Source organism: Portunus trituberculatus, chromosome 39, assembly GCF_017591435.1.
Source record: "Portunus trituberculatus isolate SZX2019 chromosome 39, ASM1759143v1, whole genome shotgun sequence".
Taxonomy (NCBI): Eukaryota; Metazoa; Arthropoda; class Malacostraca; order Decapoda; family Portunidae; genus Portunus; species Portunus trituberculatus.
Window position 1 is genome coordinate 11,303,504 of NC_059293.1, and position 24,134 is coordinate 11,327,637.

Genomic DNA, 24,134 nt, shown 5'->3' on the forward strand with positions numbered 1-24,134 from the left:
GCTTGTATTTTTTTCTTTCTTCTAACTCATTTGTGCCTGATTTTCCTTATTATTCATCTTGACCGTGTTTTTGTAGGGGTTTGGTCTTACCGTTGTTGTTGTTTGTTGTTGTTGTTGTTGTTGTTGTTGTTGTTGTTGTTGTTGTTCTTCTTCTTCTTCTTCTTCTTCTTCTTCTTCTTCTTCTTCTTCTTCTTCTTCTTCTTCTTCTTCTTCTTCTTCTTCTTCTTCTTCTTCTTCTTCTTCTTCTTCTTCTTCTTCTTCTTCTTCTTCTTCTTCTTCTTCTTCTTCTTCTTCTTCTTCTTCTTCTTCTTCTTCTTCTTCTTCTTCTTCTTCTTCTTCTTCTTCTTCTTCTTCTTCTTCTTCTTCTTCTTCTTCTTCTTCTTCTTCTTCTTCTTCTTCTTCTTCTTCTTCTTCTTCTTCTTCTTCTTCTTCTTCTTCTTCTTCTTCTTCTTCTTCTTCTTCTTCTTCTTCTTCTTCTTCTTCTTCTTCTTCTTCTTCTTCTTCTTCTTCTTCTTCTTCTTCTTCTTCTTCTTCTTCTTCTTCTTCTTCTTCTTCTTCTTCTTCTTCTTCTTCTTCTTCTTCTTCTTCTTCTTCTTCTTCTTCTTCTTCTTCTTCTTCTTCTTCTTCTTCTTCTTCTTCTTCTTCTTCTTCTTCTCTTTTCCTTTTTCTCATTCTTTTCATCTATAACATCCTCTCTCTCTCTCTCTCTCTTCTTCTTCTTCTTCTTCTTCTTCTTCTTCTTCTTCTTCTTCTCTTTTCCTTTTTCTCATTCTTTTCATCTATAACATCCTCTCTCTCTCTCTCTCTCTTCTTCTTCTTCTTCTTCTTCTTCTTCTTCTTCTTCTTCTTCTTTCCTTTTCTCATTCTTTTCATCTATAACATCTCTCTCTCTCTCTCTCTCTCTCTCTCTCTCTCTCTCTCTCTCTCTCTCTCTCTCTCTCTCTCTCTCTCTCTCTCTCTCTCTCTCTCTCTCTCTCTCTCTCTCTCTCTCTCTCTCTCTCTCTCAGTCAGTCTGTCTGTCTGTCTGTATGTCCATCAGTAATTTGAGAGGAAGTGACCTGAACAAAAAATCCTGACAGGTAGTTATTTGTATTTCAATGTAGTGTTTTTTTTTATTTTGTCAATATTCCCCTTCACTATCACTTTCCTTTTTTTTATCCTTTTTTCCTCTCTGGATCAGGTATTGATGTACGAGTTTTAGAGAGAGAGAGAGAGAGAGGGAGAGAGGGGGGGTAAGCTCGGTTGCATTAGTTAGGTCAAGTTGTGATCATTGTGTGTGTGTGTGTGTGTGTGTGTGTGTGTGTGTGTGTGTGTCGATTTTTGTGATTTGTTTATCTATTTTTATGGTAGTGGTTGAATGTTAACTTTTTTCTTTTTTGCTTATTTATTTATTTTTACATTACTCATTTATCATACTTTCAATTAAGGTTCTTTTTTATCCACATTTTTTTTTTCGGTTGTGTCAGTCTGTCTGTCTGTGTGTCTTGCTTATCTCTTCATATTTCTCGTTTCTTCTTATCCATCGTGAAAACAATGACGGTTCTTATCTTTATATGGTCGTTAATCATCTGTCCTTATCTTGCTTTATTGCACTTAATGACGTGTTGTAGAGAGATTACTTCAGTTATAACGCAATGGGGAACTTCGATAACATTGAGCCCAAGTCGTTCACGTTTTTTACTGTTTGACAATTTCACCTTTAACCCTTTCAGTACCTCGACGCGCTTCCATATTCATTCTGCAAACTGTTTGGTGATTTTGTACAGATTAAAAAAAAAAAACTCGTGGTGGATTAAAACGTGTAGACTGTGGCCATTGATCTTCTAACCTCCATATACCCTTCCTAATGTCAGTGAAATGGTCTAATCGTACACAGATCTCAAGATAAAAATGTGTTCCTGTATTGAAGGGGTTAAACATCATATAATTTTACTCTTTTCTTGTTTTTTTTTTTCTCACGATATTTCTTTAGCCCAATAGAATACAAATAGAGTAACGTGAATATCTTTTTTTTTTTTTTTTGTCTTGTATAAAATTTTTCAGTCTGCATATTTTCTTTTGTCACCTGTTTCTGTTCTTTTTTGTCATATATATGATTTTTTTTCTCTATCTCTTCTCTCCATGTTCCCTTTTGCCTTATGTCTATTTTTTTCTCGTTTGCCTTCTCTGTCTCTTCACTTATCCTTTTTTACAGCCCATTGTCTCGTCATCTGTTATTTTTTGTCTCCCGTCTGTTCCCTTTTTTTCTCTCTCCTCAATCTACATTCTCTAGGCCATTGTGTATTTTCTCCTTTGCCTTCTGTCTTATATCACAACATTTTTTCTCTCATTTTCTCTGCCTGTCTTTTATCTCCCATCTATTATTTTTCTGTGGCCTGTCTATCTGTCTCTGTAATCTCTTGTTCTCTGTTTACCATCTGTTATCTCCCGTCTATTCTCCTTCCCCCCTTCTCTCGTCATCACGCAGAGAATCCGTACAATGCAGTGGAGTATAGCGAAGGACGCCCAGTAAAGGGATAAGTATGAAGTCATGAACCATTGAAGGATCGGATGTATAAAGCCAAGGAGAAAGTTATCGGATTCTGTTGAGACTATTTATACTCACACTCTTATTCTGTTCACATCAATAATGCAAGGAGTTGTAAAGGAGGAAAAGTACCCTAAGAATGTCACTCCTCTTACATTCACACTTACACACTGTTCATGTCAATATTGAGGAAAAAAATGCTAAGAATGTCACTCCTCTTATATTCACACTTATTCTGTTCATGTCAGTATTGTAAGGAGTTGTAAAGGAGGAAAAGAATGCTAAGAATGTTACTCCCCCCCCCCCTTCCAGTCAACACTAGTTTCCGAAGTATAAGGGTATTTGCAGTCACCTTTAATTTGTCACGTCGCTATAATGTAAGAGATTATATAGAAGAAAAGCTAAGAAATTTCTCTCTCTCTCTCTCTCTCTCTCTCTCTCTCTCTCTCTCTCTCTCTCTCTCTCTCTCTCTCTCTCTCTCTCTCTCTCTCTCTCTCTCTCTCATCAACATTAGTTCCCTTATTATGACACTAAGTAAGCAGTCATTAGTTTCTTACCATACTGTTTACTCTCACCTTCATTCTGTCCGCGTCACCAGTGCAAGGAGCTGTAAGGAAGAAAGACCTTGTGACTGTTTCTATATCTAAAACTCAAGCCCTTCGTGTTACTGTACTTACTTTTTTTTTTATCCCTTCACTCGTACACTCCGGAACTCTCTGTCCTGTTTTATTTGTCTCATTTTTTTTACTTTATTTCAGCTAAGGAGTAACAGTTAAGCTCTGGAACTAAACATTATTGTCCTATTTTGAGCTGGATAACTGTGTGTGTGTGTGTGTGTGTGTGTGTGTGTGTGTGTGTGTGTGTGTGTGTGTGTGTGTGTGTGTGTGTGTGTGTTGAAGTGTTAGACGTCATAACTTGTTTGTGTCCCGCCTTGTATATTGTTTTTTTTTGGGTGTGAATGTATATCGAGACACCTCTAAAATTAATCTGGGCTATCCTTTTGAGTCCTATTAGCTATTTATCCTTTTTTTTTTTTTCGTTTTGGGTGTTGGATTTTATATTTTTTTCCTGCATTGCTTTGTGCGCAGTATATTTACATTTTGTTTATTTATTTATTGTTTTTATTTTTTGTGGGGATGGTAGTGTAGTAGGACAATTATGGACCTGAATTAGTCTCTCCTTTTGAAACTTGTTAACTACTTCTTTTTAATCACTTTGGATGAATGAACTAGACATTTTTTTCGTTCCTGCAGTAAACATTTTTATTATTCTCTTTATTTAATCATTTATTTCATTATCTAATTTCATATGCTCACTTTCCTATCACAGAAAAATGGCATCCTTCACAAATTTCAGGACACTAGTTTTTTTTTGCATTATACTTTTAACTATTTTCTGTATTAATTTATTTTATTTATTGTCTGATTTATTATCTTTCACAGATTAGAGAACATTACAATTTTTTTCGTCTGCAGTGTACATTTTTACTGTTTTCTTTATTTAACCATTTATTTAATTCTTTATCTAATTTAACCCCTTCAGTACCATGAGTTACTATTTGGTGATTTTATACAGTTTTAGAAACTCACGTTTGGATTAAGATAATGAAGACTCTGGCCATTAATCTTCTGACCTCCATAGACCCTTCCTGATGTGAATAAAATCGTCTAATTAACCCAAAACTCATGGTAGAAATGCGTCCCAATACTGAAGTTGTTGATATCCTCACTTTCCTGTCATAACCATAAAACTATTTTCCTTTACAAATTTCAGCACATATTACATTTTATTTTTTCGTCTCTACATTGTACATTTTTACTTATCTCTATTTGATAACTTATTTCATTGTTTAATTTAATATCCACATTTTCCTATCACAACCTTCAGAACAGTGCCATCCTTCACAAATTTCAGGACATATTACACTTTTACTCATCCCTTCGGTGTACTATCTAATTTAATACCCTCACTTTACTCCATTTACTATCTAATTTAATACCCTTACTTTCCTATCACAAGTTGCAGAAAAGTGGCATGCTTCACAAATTTCAGCACATATTACATTTTTTTTTTCGTCTTTGCATTATACATTTTTACTATTCTATTTTTATTTTACTATTATTTTACTTAGTTTATTTCATTATTTATCTAATTTAATACCCTCACTTTCCTATCACAAGTTGCAGAAAAGTGGTATTTGAGAACACTACAATTTTTTCGTCTCTGCAGTGTACTTTTTTTACTTTTTTTTATATTTAATCATTTGTTTAATTTACTATCTAATTTGATATCCTAACTGTCCTATCACAATCTGCAGAAAATGGCATCCTTCACAAATTTCAGGACGCTACTTTGTTTCGTCTCTACATTATACATTTTTACTAATCGCTTTATTTAATCACTTACTTCATTATCTAATTTAATATCCTCACTTTCCTATCACAATCTGCAGAAAAGTGGCATCCTTCACAAATTTCAGGGCACACTACAATTTTTCAGTGTAATGTTCTTGAGGTGAATGTGTAGAGTGTTCTTAGCCTTGCACGTGAGCCGGTTAGCGTGGCGAGTAGTTGGCGGCATTGAAGCGAGGTGTGGGTGGCGAGAGTGGCGAGGCTGGGTTCCTGTTGGTCGGATAGTGAGTGGATGAGTCGTGAGGTAATGAATTGCAACACGGCAGCCTGGTTTTGTTAAGCAGGGTGGCAGGGTGTGCATTTGTGACGAAACTTTGCACCTCTGCCAGGAAAGCTGCTGGGGTTTTGTTGTTTTTATTCAGTATTGGAGGGGGTTATTTGCTTTTTCTATTTTATTTATTTATTTATTTTTTTTTTTTTTACGAAACTTTGCACCTCTGCCAGGAAAGTTGTTGGAGTTTTGTTTTTCATACATGTTCAGTGTTTTTGTTTGCTTTTTCATCTTGTTTACGTGTTTTATTTATTTATTTGTTTATCGATTTGCTTGTGTCTATTTACTTGTTTATTTTATGACAGACTTGTGACGACACTTTTTACCTCAGCCTTTAAAGTTGCTTGAGTTTTAATGTTTCGATTCGCCGTTTGGTGTTTTATGTTTGCTTTTCATCTTATTTATTTGCTTACTTGATTACTTGTTTGTTTAGTAACGTGGCTTGAGGAAACTTTGCACCTCAGTTTTTTCAATTTTTACGCGATGTCAGGTTTACTTTCCTTTTCATTTGGATACAACAAGGATGACGACCAGAATTCTTAAAAGTCAGTGATCAGGACAAGAAATAATAGGTTGAAGCTTGAGTTAGATTTAAGAAGACGACAAGAAGTGTATTGGCTCGTCATAGTGGAAAGTGAATGGAGAAGACACAGTAATCAGAGTTTTTAGTACTGAATCATTAGAAAGATTAAAAAGATAACAGATTTATGAATGAGGGAGAAGGCGATAAGTGTATTGGCTCCTCAGACTGATAAGTGAATGGAAAAGACACAGTAATCAGAGTTTTTAGTACTGAATCATTAGGGAGATTTAAAAGATTACAGATTTATGAATGAGGGAGATAAGTTGAACAAATAGATATGTATGTATGTTTCTCGCAACTTCCGTTATTTAAAATTAGGACAAGAAATGATAGGTTGAAGCTTGACAGATTAGATTTAAAAAGGCGATAAGTGTATTGGCTGAGACTGATAAATAAATGGAAAAGACATATTTTTGAATGAGAGAGAAGGCGATAAGAAGTGTATTGGCTCCTCAGACTGATAAATGAATAGAAAAGAAATAAGAATCATGGTTTAGAGTACTGAATCATTAAGAGCTTTGAAAGATAAGACAGATTTATGAATGACGGCGATAAATAAATTGAACAAATAAGTATGTGGCCTGATGAAATTTTGCACGTTTAGAGTTTTGTTCTGTTTCTATTCAACTGCGATAAATTGAACAAATAAGAATGCATTTATGTTGCTCGCAGCCTTCGTTATTTTCCTGTCCTTGTGTTATTAGAATTTACAACCAGATGGTAAAGTACGAGGAATGCAAGACGTTAAGTGAGCACAATCTACCCGAGGCATTACTTACATGTGCTTGTTATTTATGTGTGTTTTTTTCCCCTGCATAGCTGAATTGCAGCCCCTCTGATAGTATTAGGCGAACCAGAACCCCCCCCAAAAAAACATGTCCTATTATGAGTTTTGCTTTGAAAAGTTGCTTGCATTGGCTCTGTGTGTGTGTGTGTGTGTGTGTGTGTGTGTGTGTGTGTGTGTGTGTGTGTGTGTGTGTGTGTGTGTGTGTGTGTGTCTCTCTCTCTCTCTCTCTCTCTCTCTCTCTCTCTCTCTCTCTCTCTCTCTCTCTCTCTCTCTCTCTCTCTCTCTCTCTCTCTCTCTCTCTCTCTCTCTCTCTCTCTCTCTCTCTCTCTCTCTCTCTCTCTCTCTCTCTCTCTCTCTCTCTCTCTCTCTCTCTCTCTCTCTCTCTCTCTCTCACACACACACACACACACACACACACACACACACACACACACACACACACACACACACACACATACATTCGTAAAAACAAGGTCGAATATAATTGCCTGTGTCTGGTTATTCGCACCGGTATACACACACACACACACACACACACACACACACACACACACACACACACACACACACACACACACACACACCTCCAGAACTCTCAATTAACAGGTTGTAGTGGAAGGTGTTGGAGTTTTCAAGGTGTTTCATGTAATTACGATTAGTCTGTGTTTGTTTTTATTCTCCTTTTAGTTTTGGCAGGTTCGTGTGGAGATTATTTGGGTTTTCAAGTTTTGTTTTAGAGTTCTAGTGATCGTTTGATAAGTTTTTATATTCTTGATTAGTTTTAGCAGGTTGTTTTTTAAATTATTTGAGTTTTCAAGGCTTTTTTTTTGTGTGTGTGAATAAGATTAGTGACAATATGACCAAGTTTCTGTGTAGTGGATTACTTTTGAGAGGTTGTATTGAAGTTACTGGAGTTTTTATTTTATTTGTTTCTTAGCGTTTCTGATTCTAGTAATGATTCATCAAGGAACTGATCAATTTTATAAAGGCTGTCTCTAAGATTCAAGTAAATTCACAAAGAATTGATAGATTTCTAAATAGTCTACATGAATCAAGTAGTAATTCAACAAGGTAATTTATATATTTTCAAAGAGTATCAGTGTTTCGAGTAACAATTCAAGGGTTTTCACTATCAGTTGAGATAATAATAGTAATAAATAGAAAACCAAGCATACTAACCTTAACTGTGGCCTTTGAAAATCCTGAGAGCCGAGCGTTTCAAAATACCAGCAGCTGTGTGTGTGTGTGTGTGTGTGTGTGTGTGTGTGTGTGTGTGTGTGTGTGTGTGTTGGCGGTTCATGGTCTGGGAATGGTAGACGAGATGACTGAGTGGATAAGGAGCATCAAGGAACTGTGTGTTGTGTGTGCTTCATCTTTACTCCTGCCTTGTTTTTGAGAGAGAGAGAGAGAGAGAGAGAGAGAGAGAGGAGTACCTAGTTAGTTCTTTTCAATCCAGTTCTTCCACACATAATTGTAGTACATGCAAGTAATTCCTCCTCCTCCTCCTCCTCCTCCTCCTCCTCCTCCTCCTCCTCCTCCTCCTCCTCCTCCTCCTCCTCCTCCTCCTCCTCCTCCTCCTCCTCCTCCTCCTCCTCCTCCTCCTCCTCCTCCTCCTCCTCCTCCTCCTCCTCCTCCTCCTCCTCCTCCTCCTCCTCCTCCTCCTCCTCCTCCTCCTCCTCCTCCTCCTCCTCCTCCTCCTCCTCTCTCTCTCTCTCTCTCTCTCTCTCTCTCTCTCTCTCTCTCTCTCTCTCTCTCTCTCTCTCTCTCTCTCTCTCTCTCTCTCTCTCTCTCTCTCTCTCTCTCTCTCATTCACCCGGTTTTCTGCAAGGCAACAGGAGAAGGGGAAGAAGAAGAAGAAGGAAGGAAGGAGAGGGGAGGAGGGGAAAGGAGGAGGAGGAGAGAGAGAGAGAGAGAGAGAGAGAGAGAGAGAGAGAGAGAGAGAGAGAGAGAGAGAGAAAGTGATGGTAGACTAACAAGAAATAGGTCCCATTTCTGAAAGTGAATTGAATGAAGGAGGTTTGTGGTCAGAGAGGCGAGCTGGTTTTTGTCCTCCTCCTCCTCCTCCTCCTCCTCCTCCTCCTCCTCCTCCTCCTCCTCCTCCTCCTCCTCCTCCTGTCTCTCTTATCTGTAGCCAGTTAGAAGAAGTTACCAAACAGACTCGAGAGGGCCAAAAGGTCTGTTGCTGTTTGGCTTACATTTGTATTCCTCCTCCTCCTGAATAAGACAAGTAAATATTTATTGTATTTTTCCTTCTGATAAGAAATTTGCTTACTGAGGGGAAAGAGGGGAAGGGAGAGATGGAAGAGGGAAGGAGGGAGGACTAGAGAGAGGGGAGAGAAGGACTGAATGGAGATAGAGGGGAAGTGGGAGGAAGAAGAAAACATGAGCAAAGGGGAGAAGAAAGAAGGAGAGAGAGAGAGAGAGAGAGAGAGAGAGAGAGAGAGAGAGAGAGAGAGAGAGAGAGAGAGAGAGAGAGAGATGCAAGGACAAAAGTTTTATATAAAAAAAAAAAATTGCAATGCGGAAGAGAGACACCGTTGTTAATTCGGCGACTGTGTGTGTGTGTGTGTGTGTGTGTGTGTGTGTGTGTGTGTGTGTGTGTGTGTGTGTGTGTGTGTGTGTGTGTGTGTGTGTGGGGCCCAGAAAAAGTTGACAATCACCAACAGGAGAGAAAAAATTGACGAAGAGAAGTAAAAAAAAAAAAAAAAAAAAAAAAAAACGTAGATAAAATCTCTCCTCCTCCTTTTATATAATTTAATCTGATCAATACTTAACCTCAATAACCATCAATATGTAAGTAATTTCTTGTTAACGCCTATAAGTCTTTGTCATTATTATTATTATTATTATTATTATTATTATTATTGTTGTTGTTGTTGTTATTATATTAGCACTTAGTTTAATTATTTCATTCATACTTTCTTCTCCATTACTCTTCCCCATTTCCTTTCTCTTTTCTTCATTTGCCATTCCTTCTCTACCTTTATTAATTAGCACTATTAGTTTAGTTATTTCATTTCCTTTCTCTTTTCATTTGTCATTCCTTCTCTACCTTTATTAGCACTGTTAGTTTAGTTATTTCATTCTTACATTCTTCTCCATTACTCTTCCCCATTTTTTAATCTCTTTTCTTCATATTCCATTCCTCCTTTACCTTTTTCCCTCCTTTTCTTGCTGGTGCTGGGTGGCGTATTTGTTAAGGCGGTTCGTTGTCGAATCTTTGCCGAACCTAGTTGCCCGGTGGGAGATGTAGCGTTCTCCCTTTAACCCTTCAATACTGAGGCATATTTTTTTTACCTTGGGATTTGTGTACGATTAGACTATTTTATTGACATTAGGAAGGGTATATGGAGGTCTGGTGATTAATGGCCACAGTCTTCACTATTCTAATCTCACATAAGTTTCTGAAGCTGTATAAAATCACTAAATAGTAAGTTGAATGAATATGGAAACGCGTAATGGGACTCAGTGGGTTAACGTAGCTGTGCCATATGGCCTAAGCTGTTGCGGCGCCTAATGGAATAATTTTAATTTTTTTTCTTGCTGCTGCGCTTCTTAAGGTGGTATCTTCCCCCTGTCCCTCTCTTCTCTCCCTTTTCCTTCCTGATTTATTTTCCTTCCCTCTCATTCATCTCTGTTTTCCCTTACTTTCCTTTCCTTCTTCCTGTTTTCCTTTTCCTTTTCCCTCTTTTTTCCCTTCTCTATTTTTCCTAACCATCCTTTCTTCTTCCTGGTTTCCTTTATCTTTTCCCCCTTTTTTTCCCTTCCCTCTTATTCATCTCTATTTTCCCTTACCCTCCTCTCCCCCATCCTGTTTTCCTTTACCTCTTCCCTCTCCTCTCCTTCATCTAACTTTGCCTCACCTTTCCTCCCTCTTCCTGTTATCCCTTCTCTCTCTATTTCTTTTATTCCCCTCCATCTCTCACTCTCCTCTCCCCTTCTCCCTCTTTTCCTCTCCTCTCCCTCTCCTTCACGTCACACTGGAGGGGAAAAAGTGATGGGGACAGATAGTGAGAGAAACAAACAAGGAAACAACAGCAACAGTAGTAAAAACAGTAACATGAAAGGTGATGTCTGGATGAGAAGTGTCGAAAGATTTATTTGTTAGTTAATTCACTTTGTATATTTTTCTTGTGTTTATTTTGTTTATCTATTCTAATTTCTCTCTCCAGGATGTTTTCATTTTTTTTTTTTTTTATTATTTACTACTACTATTATATTCTTTCTCTTTTTACATCGTTCTTTTTATTTATTTTTTATTTTATTTTTAAGTCATTCCTTTATATTTTTTCTCCTTTTGTTATCGTTCGTTTTCTTTTTATTTTATTTTTCCTTTTTTTTTCTAATGGAAGTCACACCTTTGCTATTTTAATCTCCAGGAGCGAGGTGTGTCAAACGTCAATTAGCTAATAAGAGGTTCGCTTCCCTGACACTTTGTAATGAAGGAATCAGCTGACATTTTAACAGCCGCGTGTATTGTTTTGTGGTTAGGTATTGTGCTGCCTCGTGCTTTCGTCTCTGTTGTTGTTGTTGGTGGTGGTGATGGTGGTGGTAGTGGTGGTGGTGCTGCTGCTGCTGCTGCTGTTATTTTTTTTTTATTCATTCACAAATTTTCCCCGAATAATGAGAATATTTAATCTCTCTCTCTCTCTCTCTCTCTCTCTCTCTCTCTCTCTCTCTCTCTCTCTCTCTCTCTCTCTCTCTCTCTCTCTCTCTCTCTCTCTCTCTCTCTCTCTCTCTCTCTCTCTCTCTCTCTCTCTCTCTCTCTTAATAAATTTGATACTGAACAACTACTACTACTACTACTACTACTACTACTACTACTACTACTACTACTACTACTACTACTACTACTACTACTACTACCACCAAAATTCAGTAAATAAACCAAGCAAGCAGTGTATTTTGAACTTTTTCACATATAAAGCGATAGACATGAAGAGTGAATGGAATATAACTTATGTATAACGAATGCATCTAGAAATTAGTCTACAAAAGAAGAACGAGCAGCAGCAGACCTATTGGCCCTTAGGCGGCTGTGTGCGGGCTCCTCTATCTGAACTAATGCTAGAGAAAAAGGACAGGAAAGGCGAAGGTGGAAGAGATAATGTTTCACTCCACTGACATACTTATTCGGTCACTTTCGCCCGTGCATCAGCTGAGAGAGAGAGAGAGAGGGAGGGAGGGAGGTCGATTGGGGGTTATAAAAGACGATATTGTTGTTTACATTTTAATTATATATAGAAAATTATATTACGTAGCTGTGGCATCTCCTCCTCCTCCTCCTCCTCCTCCTCCTCCTCCTCCTCCTCCTCCTCCTCCTCCTCCTCCTCCTCCTCCTCTTCTTCTTCTTCTTCTTCTTCTTCTTCTTCTTCTTCTCTTCTCTCTCTCCTCTCCTCTCCTCTCCTCTCCTCTCCTCTCCTCTCCTCTCTCTCCTCCCCTCCTCTCCCTCCCTCCCTCCTCTCCTCTCCTCTCCTCTCCTCTCCTCTCTCTCTCTCTCTCTCTCTCTCTCTCTCTCTCTCTCTCTCTCTCTCTCTCTCTCTCTCTCCTCCTTCCCCTTCCTTCCTTCCTTCCTTCCTTCCTTCCTTCCTTCCTTCCTTCAGTTTCCATTATCCTTCATCTGTCATCCTATTCTCTCCTTCCCTTTGTGTCACGGCTTTGTTTTGACTCACCCATGACCGCATTACATTGTTTCTTTCCCTACGTTTGCTTCTTTGGTTTTGTCTTCCTCTCCCCACGACGAGGGAGAGAGAGAGAGAGAGATAGGTATCCATGTTCTGTTGGTAGGGCATGAATCGTTTTCTGTTTTGGTTTTAGAGGCAGACTGTAAAATTAAAACCTGTGTCAAAAGTTGGAGAAAAGAATTGATATAGAAAATAGTAAAACTTGCATTTTTTTTTTCCATGCATATATTCGCTTCTTAGTATGATATGATAATGGAATGTGCAAATAGTTTCTTGACATTATTCAACATTGGAGGTCCCTGGAATTACATACTAAGTGCTTTTGATTATATAAGTTGTTATGATGCTTCTTAACTATACCTCATTCATGTAGTGGAATTCATAGAGTTAAATGATACACACATGAATGGTGGAAATTTTGAGTAACACCATAGCAAGCAGTAACAAGCAGTATCCTGGGTTTTTATTTCTTCCTTTGTCTTTTTTTTATGTGAGATGGTAAACCTGAGCAAGGGCAAGAAAAACTATTCAACAAAATGGTTCACTGAGATGCCAGTCATGATAGCTGAAAAGGTGATAGTATTTAGTTCCTGTTGAGTAACCTTGAGTATTTTGGCAGGCCTTACCGTAGTGTTGAAGGAAATATATGTGCAGCTTAAATGACAGATGGTTAATGTACTAACTTATGGATGTCCAGGTATATTTAGCAGTGAGAGCTGACACCACAGATGTCCATGTATTGATGTTCTTGCTCTTGTTATCACATGTCCAGAGAAATTATGAATCTAACTTTGAATTGTAACAGCGAATAAAATTTACTTGCTTATAAATTGTTTATGATGTGAGCCAATGAAACAATTTAACATTTGCAGTGACAAGCACAAATCATAATAAACAAATATCAAAATTTCTTTCATTTATTTAAATATTTGGTATGATAATTAGCAACAAGTATTAAAATCTCTCTCTCTCTCTCTCTCTCTCTCTCTCTCTCTCTCTCTCTCTCTCTCTCTCTCTCTCTCTCTCTCTCTCTCTCTCTCTCTCTCTCTCTCTCTCTCTCTCTCTCTCTCTCTCTCTCTCTCTCTCTCTCTCTCTCTCTCTCTCTCTCTCTCTCTCTCTCTCTCTCTCTCTCTCTCTCTCATTCATCAGAGGTGCCTTGTGCTGATAGATGACCTGAACAAGGCGCAGCAGGTGGCAACACAGGAAACACAGGACATAGCCAATTATCTTCATGGTTTGCTGCAGCTCAGGGAAGAGGAGGCCACTGCCATGCTGCATGCCACAGCCCGCACCCTCATTGGTGACCTGGCCAGGAAGGTGTGAAGGAAGGGGACATGTTAAGTCGTGAAGTGTTATAGGAGATATTACAGGGATACGTCAAGAAGGAGATTGCACTAGTCTAGTATGGACTTGGCTTTCAAATTATGAATCACATCACTCAGTACTATTATGATAAGCAGTTTATAGTCATATGTATTGAGATTGATAAACTTTTCTGTGAGGTTGGCTAGATTTATTATTGCTCTCTTAGTGTGAACCAGATGTGAACTTACATTTTTCATGATCACTCAAAAGCGCGCGCGCACGCACGCACGCACACACGCACGCACGCACGCACGCACACACACACACACACGGGACATCGTCGATGGCGGAGGTGGTCGCTGAGCTCCAGAGCAATCATCTATAATTCTACAGTTACCTAAGAGTAACCAAGGTGGGAAAGGAGCTGGTAATGTTTGTCCCGTCTCCATATAGTCATGTTAACTGTTGATTAGCAAAATAATGTCCAGTGAAGGTAAATATAAACTGTAGCCTGCGTTTGAGCCATCAGCTGGTTTGTTTACGTCTGCGCAACATGGCGGCCGTGAACTCGAAAGAGGAATCAGACTTCACAGGGTTTCAAGGAATAATGGAGAAGAGCGCTTATGTGAAGAAAATTCTGGAGTTAGAAGGTAAAATTGAAAACTGTTTGAAAAGTATGAGGGCCTGGAAACGAGTTATGACAATGTAAAGAGACTGTGCCGATATGAAGAAGGAAAATGCAGCACTGAAAGAGGAAGTTAAGCTAATTAAAGTGAATTGCGAAAAATGTGGAGAATCTCTAGGAAAAGTGATGGAGAAGCAGGCTGAATGGAAAAAAGTCAGGAAGTGGAAAGAAAGGAGGTAAATTACAAAGTTGCAAGTCTGGAAAAGGAAATCAAAGAGTCAGGGGAGAAAACTTTGGGCCTTGCTGAAATTATAGATCAACAGATCATAGAAGAGAAGATAGCTGAGAAAGTGGTGAAGGTTATTAAGTCAAATGAGACATTGGTGAGGGAAACTGTAGACAAAAAGAGATGTGTGGTGATATTTGGTGTGGAGGAGGATAAGACACCGAGTAAAATGGAGAGAGAGAAAACATAAAAAGGTGATAAATAATATCATTAATGTGGTGCAAGAGGAGGAAAAGACCTAGTACAAGAAATAGAGGACTTCCATAGAATTGGAAAGTTCACAAGAGAAGGTATGAGGCCAATAAGAATCAAACTTAAGTCACAAAAGGATGTAGATGAATTGGTGGAGAAGTCATGGAGGCTAGCCCAGCAGGAAACAACAAGGAAGATTTGGTTGAGAAGAGATCTCGGTGAAAAGGAAAGAGAAATGTTAAATGAGTTGAGAAAGGAGGCTTTGAAAAAAATGAAGAGAGGACAGAAGAAGAGAAGAAAGAGTTTTTCTGGAGAATCTTGGATATGAGACTGAGGAAGTGGTTCATAACCCAGAAAAGTACAGCAAGAAAGGACTAAAGAAACTTACATATGAGCGAAATGTAATGTATTCCAACATAAATGGAGTGATATCGGGATTTTAGAACTCAACGATTACTTGAGGGACAAGAACCCAGATATTGTGGGTCTTACTGAAACAAAACTGAGAGAGGGAGAAGACCTGATGAAGGTTGGAGAAGGGAAATATAACGTTTGGAAAAGAAATAGAGTAGGTAAGATGGGAGGAGGAGTGATGTTGCTGGTTAAAAAAGATATAAAGGTGGATCAAGTGAAAAAGGTATGGGAAAGGCAGAAGTGCTAAAGATCAGAGCAGAAACTAATGAAGGAAAAAAGAGGCACTACATAGTGGTGTACGTACCACCTAAGACAAATGCATGGTCAGTACAGGAATATGAAGAAATGATAAGTGATACAGGAACATGTCTGGAAGAAATGTTGGGTGGCTGTGAACGAACTATAATGATGGGAGATTTTAATTGTAAAGAGGTGTGTTGGGAGGACTGGTCAATGGAAGGATCAGAGACAACATGGGGAAATACACTATTGACACTGGCAATGGAAAATGTGTTAACTCAGTGGGTCAAAGAAGATACTAGGTTTGGAGGAGAGGGAGCATCGTCAAGACTGGACTTGGTCTTTAGTACAGAGCCAATGGTCATTGAGGAGATGAGGGTGGAGTGCCCTTTAGCAAAGAGTGATCATGCAGTTTTGGAGTTCAAGGTGATAGACGAAGAGAAATCTAGAAGAAATGAAGAATATAAAGTGGGAAGATGGAATTATGCCAAGACAGATTTTGGAAACCTAAAGAAATTCTTTCAAGAGACAAATTGGATGAAATTCAAGAGTGCTAAGGAGCAAATGAAAAGTGGAAGGAATTTATAAAAATATACAAAGAAGGTGAGAAAAATTTGTACCAATAAGACAACATAGAGAAGTTGGAAAGCAGGACTGGTTTAACGATAGATGTGAAAAGGCTAGAACAAGAAAAGAGGATGCATGGAAGAGGTGGAGAAGGAAAAGACGGATTAAGCAGTGGGAAAGTTACAAAAGAGCAAGAAATGAATATGTGTTGATTAGAAGAGAAGAAAGAAAGAAACAAGAAAAGGATATAATTGATAAATGTAAAGACCAACCAAGGCTTTTTTACAGACATGTGAACAACAACATCAAAAATAGAGAAAGTATTGAAAGTTTAGAAGTAAATGGAGTATACAGTGAAGATCCCAGGGAAATGGCAGAGGCTATGAATGGATGCTTTCGGAAGGTATTCACAAAGGAGACTGCTTTTGACAAACCACTGGTAATGGAACAGAAAGGGATTATGAAGGAGTTTCAAGTAACGGTGGAGGAGATCAAGAACATGATGGGGAGTTTAGAAGTGAGAAAAGCTGTGGGACCTGATGGGGTATCAGGATGGATTTTAAGAGAATGCAGGGAGCAATTGGCAGAAAAAGTTTGTGAAGTAATTGATGCCTCATTAAGGGAAGGCGTAGTGCCCCAAGACTGGAAAAGAGCTAACATTGTCCCAATCTATAAATCAGGTAACAAGAGAGACCCATTGAACTATAGACCAGTGTCACTTACAAGTGTGGTAGCTAAGATGTGTGAGAGGGTGGTGAAGACTAGATGGACAGACTTCTTGGAGAAAAATGACATACTTTGTGAGTGTCAATTTGGTTTTAGGAAAGGGCGTTCATGCACGACAAACCTGATATGTTACTATTCGAGGGTGATAGATGTAATACAGGAAAGAGATGGTTGGGCTGATGGAATATATCTGGATTTAAAAAAGGCCTTTGATAAGGTACCACACCAGAGACTGATCTGGAAACTTGAAATGGTAGGAGGAGTGCATGGCAGTTTACTAAAATGGATGGAAGACTTTTGGTAGGAAGAGAAATGAGAACAATAATTAAGGACAGACCATCAGAATGGGGATTGGTGGAGAGTGGAGTTCCACAGGGATCAGTGTTGGCACCAGTAATGTTCGCAGTCTACATAAATGACATGGTGGATGGGGTGTCCAGTTATGTGAGCCTATTTGCAGACGATGCAAAATTGTTAAGAAAAGTGAGATGTGACAAAGATTGCGAACTACTCCAGGAAGACTTGGACAGAATATGGAAATGGAGCTGTACATGGCAAATGGAGTTCAACACGACAAAATGCAAGAAAATAGAGTTTGGCAAGAGTGAAAGAAGAATCAGGAGTATGTACAAGATAGGAAATGAAGACATAAAACCAGTCATGAAGAAAAAGACCTTGGGGTGACAATTACCAATGACCTATCGCCAGAGAGACATATAAACAAAATAATTGGAGAAGTATTGAACTTATTGAGGAACATAAGAGTGGCGTTCGTATATCTAGATGAAGAAATGATGAAGAAAATAATTACTGCAATGATAAGACCGAGGCTTGAATATGCAACAATACAGTGGGCTCCGAACTTAAAGAAACACATAAGGAAACTAGAGAAAGTACAGAGGGCTGCAACGAAAATGGTGCCTGACTTAAGAGATTTGACTTATGAAGACAGACTGAAAAGAATGCAACTTCCAACCCTGGAAAACAGAAGAGAAAGGGGAGACCTGATAGCAATATACAGAGTGATGATTGGCATGGAAAAATGGATAGGGAAGATCTGTGTATGTGGAATGGAAGAATGTCGAGAGGGCATGGGAAAAACTAAAATGGCCACTTATAGGAGAGATGTGAAAATATAGCTTCCTCATAGAAGGGTGGAAGCATGGAATAGTTTAGACGTGGAAGTGGTCAACGCAAGGAATATTCATGATTTTAAGAAAAGCTGGACACACACAGACAGGGTGGAAGCATGGAATAGTTTAGGCGTGGAAGTGGTCAGCGCAAGGAATATTCATGATTTTAAGAAAAAGCTGGACATTAATAGATATGGAGCGGGACAACACGAGCATAGCTCTTTTCTCGTATGTTACAATTAGGTAAATACACACAGGTACACACACACACACACACACACACACACACACACACACACACACACACACACACACACACACACACACACAGAGAGACACACACACAGAGAGAGAGAGAGAGAGAGAGAGGTGGTCAGTGGTTAGAGCGCTGGCTTCACAAGCCAGAGGACAGGGGTTCGATTCCCTGGCCGGGTGGAGATATTTGGGTGTGTTTCCTTTCATGTGCAGCCCCTGTTCACCTAGCAGTGAGTAGATATGGGATGTAAATCGAGGAGTTGTGACCTTGTTGTCCCGGTGTGTGGTGTGTGCCTGGTCTCAGGCCTATCCGAAGATCAGAAAGAATGAGCTCTGAGCTCGTTCCGTTGGGTAACGTCTGGCTGTCTCGTCAGAGACTGCAGCAGATCAAACAGTGAAACACACACACACACACACACCAGTGAAAGCCACCAACGCGCACACACACTGCTGTTCTATTACCCAGGAGGCTGAGCTGGAGAACGAGATTGATGAGCACATGGAGGTAGTGAAGGAGGTAAGGGCAGCACTGAGCTGTGGCAAGGAGATGTGCCACACAGGGAAACTGCTGAAGGACTTGAGGCAGCTGCTGCAGGGTGCTGAGGCTGACAGGGAGAGTGCCAACAACAGTCAGGAAGAGACTTGGCACCACCAGCAGAAGGAAGAGAAAGAGGAGGAGGAGGGGGATAACAAGAAGTATAGTAGGTGAGGAAATAATGGCTTTGGTAGTGATAGTGAAAGCATTACATCTTATTAACTACTATTCTCTGAGTGACTGTTTTTAGCCTTTCTCTCATGACTACAATGGTTAATTTCTTACTACCTTTGCCTCTTTTTCACACTAACCTCTCCTCGGATCTTGCTCATTACATGCCTCCCTTCCACTGCTGTCTCACTGCACAAGACTTCTTAGTATTTCTCACCCCTATCCTATCCACCTCTCAAATCCAAGAGTTAACCATTATTCTCAATTCTTCATATCCTTTTACTAAAACTGGACCTCCTTTACTCTCTCTCTCTCTCTCTCTCTCTCTCTCTCTCTCTCTCTCTCTCTCTCTCTCTCTCTCTCTCTCTCTCTCTCTCTCTCTCTCTCTCTCTCTCTCTCTCTCTCTCTCTCTCTCTCTCTCTCTCAGTGACTTGAACTCTTTCAAGAGGGTTTTGTGATACTTATCCTCTAATTTTGTTAGGTCCTTGGCCAGTAATGGTGATGATGACTGTTTAATTTAATAATTAATTTTTATCACACATTACATACAATGATACTTTAAAGTTTTGAATTGAATACATGAAGAAATCATATCCTGGCTGTTTTTAACAGGTGAATGCTTAGTCAGAACATATATGATTTTTTTTTATTTATTTATTTTTTAATTCAGTAGTTTCCAGACTTTTCTTATCTGCTCCTTGAATAGAATATTTTCTTTACATAGCTTTAATAGAAAGATTTGAATTTGTGTCTTACTGTAATCCCATCCTATGGTGGCATTATGTAGACCTTTCCTCATCATGAAATGTTTTGTAATCCTTGACTTGTACATAGATAGCAAGTTAGATGCAAGTTAACTTTATACTTTCTAATCAAGGTTTATTAAGTGTATAAAAGATAAATGATAGAATGCTAGATGTGTAATGTATATTTGTTTCCTTTTTTGTTATTTATAGTATTTATAAATGTAAGGTTTCATCTATCAAATTAATGTTATCTTCATCAGGTCAGACAGTCTTGATGAAATTGCTGAGAAAATTGCTTCCACTTTTGACATGACCAGTGTAATGAAGAACATACTTGAACAGTTCTCATTGCCACCTGTCTCCTTGCTTGTGGACATCAACAAAGGTGAGAGAGAGAGAGAGAGAGAGAGAGAGAATTAAATTACCTATGCTGAAAATCTCTTTATTATATCCATTGATCAGTTTAGCTTATCTTTTCTGTTCTTTGAACCACATTTTGACTACACTTAATTTCTGCAGATTGTTCTCAGTTCATGAGTGGTACACCAGGGGAGGCAATAAGTGATGGCTATCTGACCCCAGCCCACCTGCAGATCTGTGCAAGCCCTCCAGACACCCTGCCAAAGCTACATCAACCAAATACTGTCCCTCAGGGCACTCTGGGAAGTTCCACTCTCCCTCTGATTGGGGAGACTGAGCTTTCCTTGATGCCAAAACTTCAGAGTCCTTCCACTTTACCCTTGGAACCTGAAAGGAGTCTTGCTCACTCTCCAGGAGTTCAGGAATGCTATAACTTAGTGCTTGAGCCTGAGAAGGATCTCAGCTTTAAGTCTCAAAATGACACTGCTTTACTTGCAGAAGGTACAGAGAAAGACAATAGTTCTAATACTACCAACAACATCAGCATGCATCTTATGACTGACACTATATATGGTATGCAAACCTCAATTAACAGTTCGAAGACACTGAAGAAACCCATCTTCTCTCCCACTGTTGTGACATCAAATACTGACCATGATTCAGATAGTTCCCATAATAACTCAGTGAATATGACTGACATGGTCAATGAAAAGCTTAAGAGTTATAAGGAAAGATTCAGTACCCTGTGTAACTCTCTTACGCTTCAGACCAGTGCATCTCCTCCTTCAGACACCAATAATGATGATACCCTACAACTAGTCACTACTGACAGCTCTAGCACAAATTACTTGGCTACTGACTGCGCTACAGAAGACACAGCACAGGAAACAGTCACGCCTGATGTAAGTACAGTGGGAGGCATGTGTGTGGCTAAGGAAGTAAAGGTAGCTCAGAGATATTGGGTGTGCTTGACAGTATAAAAAATAGCATGGAATAGCAGAATGCTTTATGATCTTTTGGCTATAGTATTTTTTTTCCTAGCTGTGGCTGCTTTTATTAATACCAGATCTCTGTACTTTTCCTCAAAACAGCTTATTCTCAATCGTGTTGACTGGCAGGCAAGGGGAACAGTGCCTCAGGATGATGCAGAATTCAGGAATGAAATTGACTTTAACTTTTACAAGTCCACTCCACCACCTCCACTACAATCAAGGGTTGGTGCAGCAGCCAGTAGAGTGTTGGACTTCAATGACTTCAGACCAATAGCATCTTCGCAGCAATCTTCCTCTAGAAGTAACAGAACCTCCAGGCATTTCTCCACCACCTCAAGCAGGAGCTCACTTGTATCAGTGAAGACTTCTTCATGTAAGCTATTGCATGGAAGGGAGGAACTCAATTGTGCTTGTACAATTCGCTACAGCGGTACCTTTAGATACAAGTTTAATTCGTTCCATGATGGAGCTCATATCTTGAAATAATTTTTCTCATTGAAATGCCATTAATCCATTCCAGCCTCCCCAAAAAGCATCCCCCCTCTTTTTTTTATGTTTTTTCAATTAAGAAAAAGGTATTTATAGATAGTAGTTATTGCACAGAAACATGATAAAACATAACAAAAGATAATATAAATAGATAAACTACTCTTACAAAATGTATTTATCTCGGTGGGTGTATTCCACGGGACATTACCCTACTGCTTTCCTAACCCTCACTTGGGACTGTTGATCAGCTGGAGTGTACAAATATTGCCATCCACAGAAGACTGGCTGCTCCTATAATCACAGAAGACCTCATTGATGCCCCTGTAATCATTATTCATTGAATAAATAAAGTTTTAAGTTGGAGAGAGAGAGAGAGATAGAGAGAAAGAGTGAGAGTGAATAGAGGCCGCACCGCCGCAGCCATAGAAATAGAAGATTGTTTACATCGTTTTCTCCTTCCGTGATGAGTGTTGGTAGAGGAGGTAGGAGGAGATGGGAGAAATTGTGTTTTGCCTTTTCAGTTACATACACATGGATACTTTATTAATACATGAATAGATATAAAATAAAAGCAAAAGATTATTTAATTTTCTTACCTTGGAGACACGTTTTCAGCTAATGGTGGTAAATGGTGGAGGAGGAGGGAGGAAAGGAGGAAGGGATGCAGGCACCATTCACATGTAAACATTAAATGTAAATTAAAGCTGTACTTTCTTTAGACAAAAAAAAAAAAAAAAAATAGGTAAGTAGATAGTGTGAAAATGATGAAAGAACAATTATTGTGCATGATATCTGCAGGAAACACGTAGATACTAACTCGGATGAGGTTGGACCAATGCATCAAGCTGCTGACCTGCAGCAAAATCCCCAAGCATGACTTGTATCTCAAAATTTTGCTCATATCTCAAAATTTAAGAAATCACCAAATCATAGCTCGTATCTCAAAAAACTTGTATCTCAGCTCATATCTCAAGGTACCACTCTACTTACACACTTAGAAATAATATATTATTTCATATTGTTATCTGATTATATTGCACTTTCCTGTAGGTAAATGTATTTCTATTTTGATTTAGATATATAGATGAATATTTTCATTCATGAGTATAAAGTGAGAGAAAAAAATTAATTTACAAGATTAATTTTACAGTATACCTTCATTAATTGTTCATCATACAGGTCACTTTTTATGGGTTCACTGAAAACAAAAGATTTATTATTATTAATTAATTACTTTTCCATATTGCTTGTTTTCTCAAATTTCAGTAAAATTCCATCAGTTTTGCAAAGTTCAGTGTCCTTTTTCATTGGCTCTGCCTTGTCATGAGGAATTATGTACATACTTACATTGAATAAGGGCCAGAATTTTTCACTACATGCACAAAGTATGTAATCTAGCAAAAGAAAAAAAGTCAACCTTAAAGAAAAGTGATGTTGAAATTCTGTTAATCTCAAAAGTTCATGTTATTGAAATTTACTATGTCAATCCCAATACCAGAAACTTGCTAACGCTGATGGACGGGTTTAGTCCATACTGACTTAATTGTGTTCTTTTGCATCACAGATATTGTTGAAGAGGAGGTGGAGGTGACACACATAATCAGCCCCTCTTTCTTCTTTGTACACGTGAAAGACAACTTCCAGAAGAGGGAGACACTCTCTAAAAAGCTTCGCCAGCTGGCCGTGAAGAGCAAGCCAATAACAACACCACCAGTTGATGGTAAACACTCCACCACCTTCACCACCATTAACTAAGAGATTATTAGGAAAGTGCAGAAATACTTGTATATTTCCGAATTCAGCATAAGGTGATTGAAATGTATGTCCAGATAAAGTGGTATGTGCTGATATGTGCATAAATCTAAATAAAATAATTTGGTATACAAAGATGGGGGATTTTAAGTTTTATAAAATTGCAAATAGGTTGAAGTTTATCAATAACTTGGATTTAAACAAGGTAGAACTGCATTTATGCATTATTTTCATTGGATACAGAAAAAACATATAAAGACCAGTGGTCAATTGTGCATTGAGAATACTTAGCATATTGGCAGATTAAATAAGTGGTCTTTTTTAATGTTTACCTTTTTTTCTTTCCCATTACCAGGCAGCCTGTATATTGGACAGTTTAATGAAGACAAGAAGTGGTACAGGGTGCTGGTAAAGACAGTGATGATGGAGGAGGAGTCAGCTCTGGTTTCTTATGTTGACTATGGTAACAAGGATGTACTACCCTTTGCCAGGTGCTGTCTTATCTTGCTCCATTGTAACTGGTATTTTAACCCCTTCAGTACCATGACATGTTTCCATATTCATTGTGCTTACTATTAGGTGATTTTATACAGCTTCAGAAACTTGACTGGGGATTAAAATGTGAAGACTCTGGTCATTAATCTTCCGACCTCTATAGACCCTTCTTAATGTCAATAAAATGGTCTAATCATACACAAATCTTAAGGTAAAAATGTGTCCCCATATTGAAGGGATAGTTGTATCATACTGTGTCTTCTATTGGTCATATCTTTTCTTTATCCATTTCCATCTTTGTGTCTGTTTTTCAGCATATAGTTAAGTATGCATACAATTATCAGCGTCAGTGATATTACTGCTGCATTACTTAAGTTTTCCTTAATGATCAATAATTTCTCTGCTCTCTGTAACAGGGTAGTATAGTATAATTATATGCTGACCTGCCTTATTTTACCTTCTATTCACTTTAGGTTGTGATATTTGGTACTTTGCTTTCATTTATTACCTGTTTAGCTCATGGTGTGCCCTGTCTCTATTCCCTGATTCATAATTTTCTTAGGTGAAACATTATTCCCTTAATTGTAT

The 24,134-nt window shown here is 38.5% G+C and overlaps 1 protein-coding gene across 1 annotated transcript in view; it reads left to right on the forward strand.

The window, feature by feature from the left end:
* Nucleotides 1–24,134, forward strand: part of LOC123515466 (RING finger protein 17-like) — a 134,464-nt gene that overhangs the window by 81,740 nt on the left and 28,590 nt on the right. The window contains exons 9-16 of the mRNA XM_045274053.1: nucleotides 13,413–13,580; nucleotides 18,473–18,711; nucleotides 19,719–19,843; nucleotides 19,978–20,319; nucleotides 20,608–20,720; nucleotides 20,910–21,183; nucleotides 22,864–23,019; nucleotides 23,407–23,542. Of these exons, the coding sequence (XP_045129988.1) occupies nucleotides 13,413–13,580; nucleotides 18,473–18,711; nucleotides 19,719–19,843; nucleotides 19,978–20,319; nucleotides 20,608–20,720; nucleotides 20,910–21,183; nucleotides 22,864–23,019; nucleotides 23,407–23,542 (1,553 nt within the window). The remainder of the gene's footprint in view (nucleotides 1–13,412; nucleotides 13,581–18,472; nucleotides 18,712–19,718; nucleotides 19,844–19,977; nucleotides 20,320–20,607; nucleotides 20,721–20,909; nucleotides 21,184–22,863; nucleotides 23,020–23,406; nucleotides 23,543–24,134) is intronic.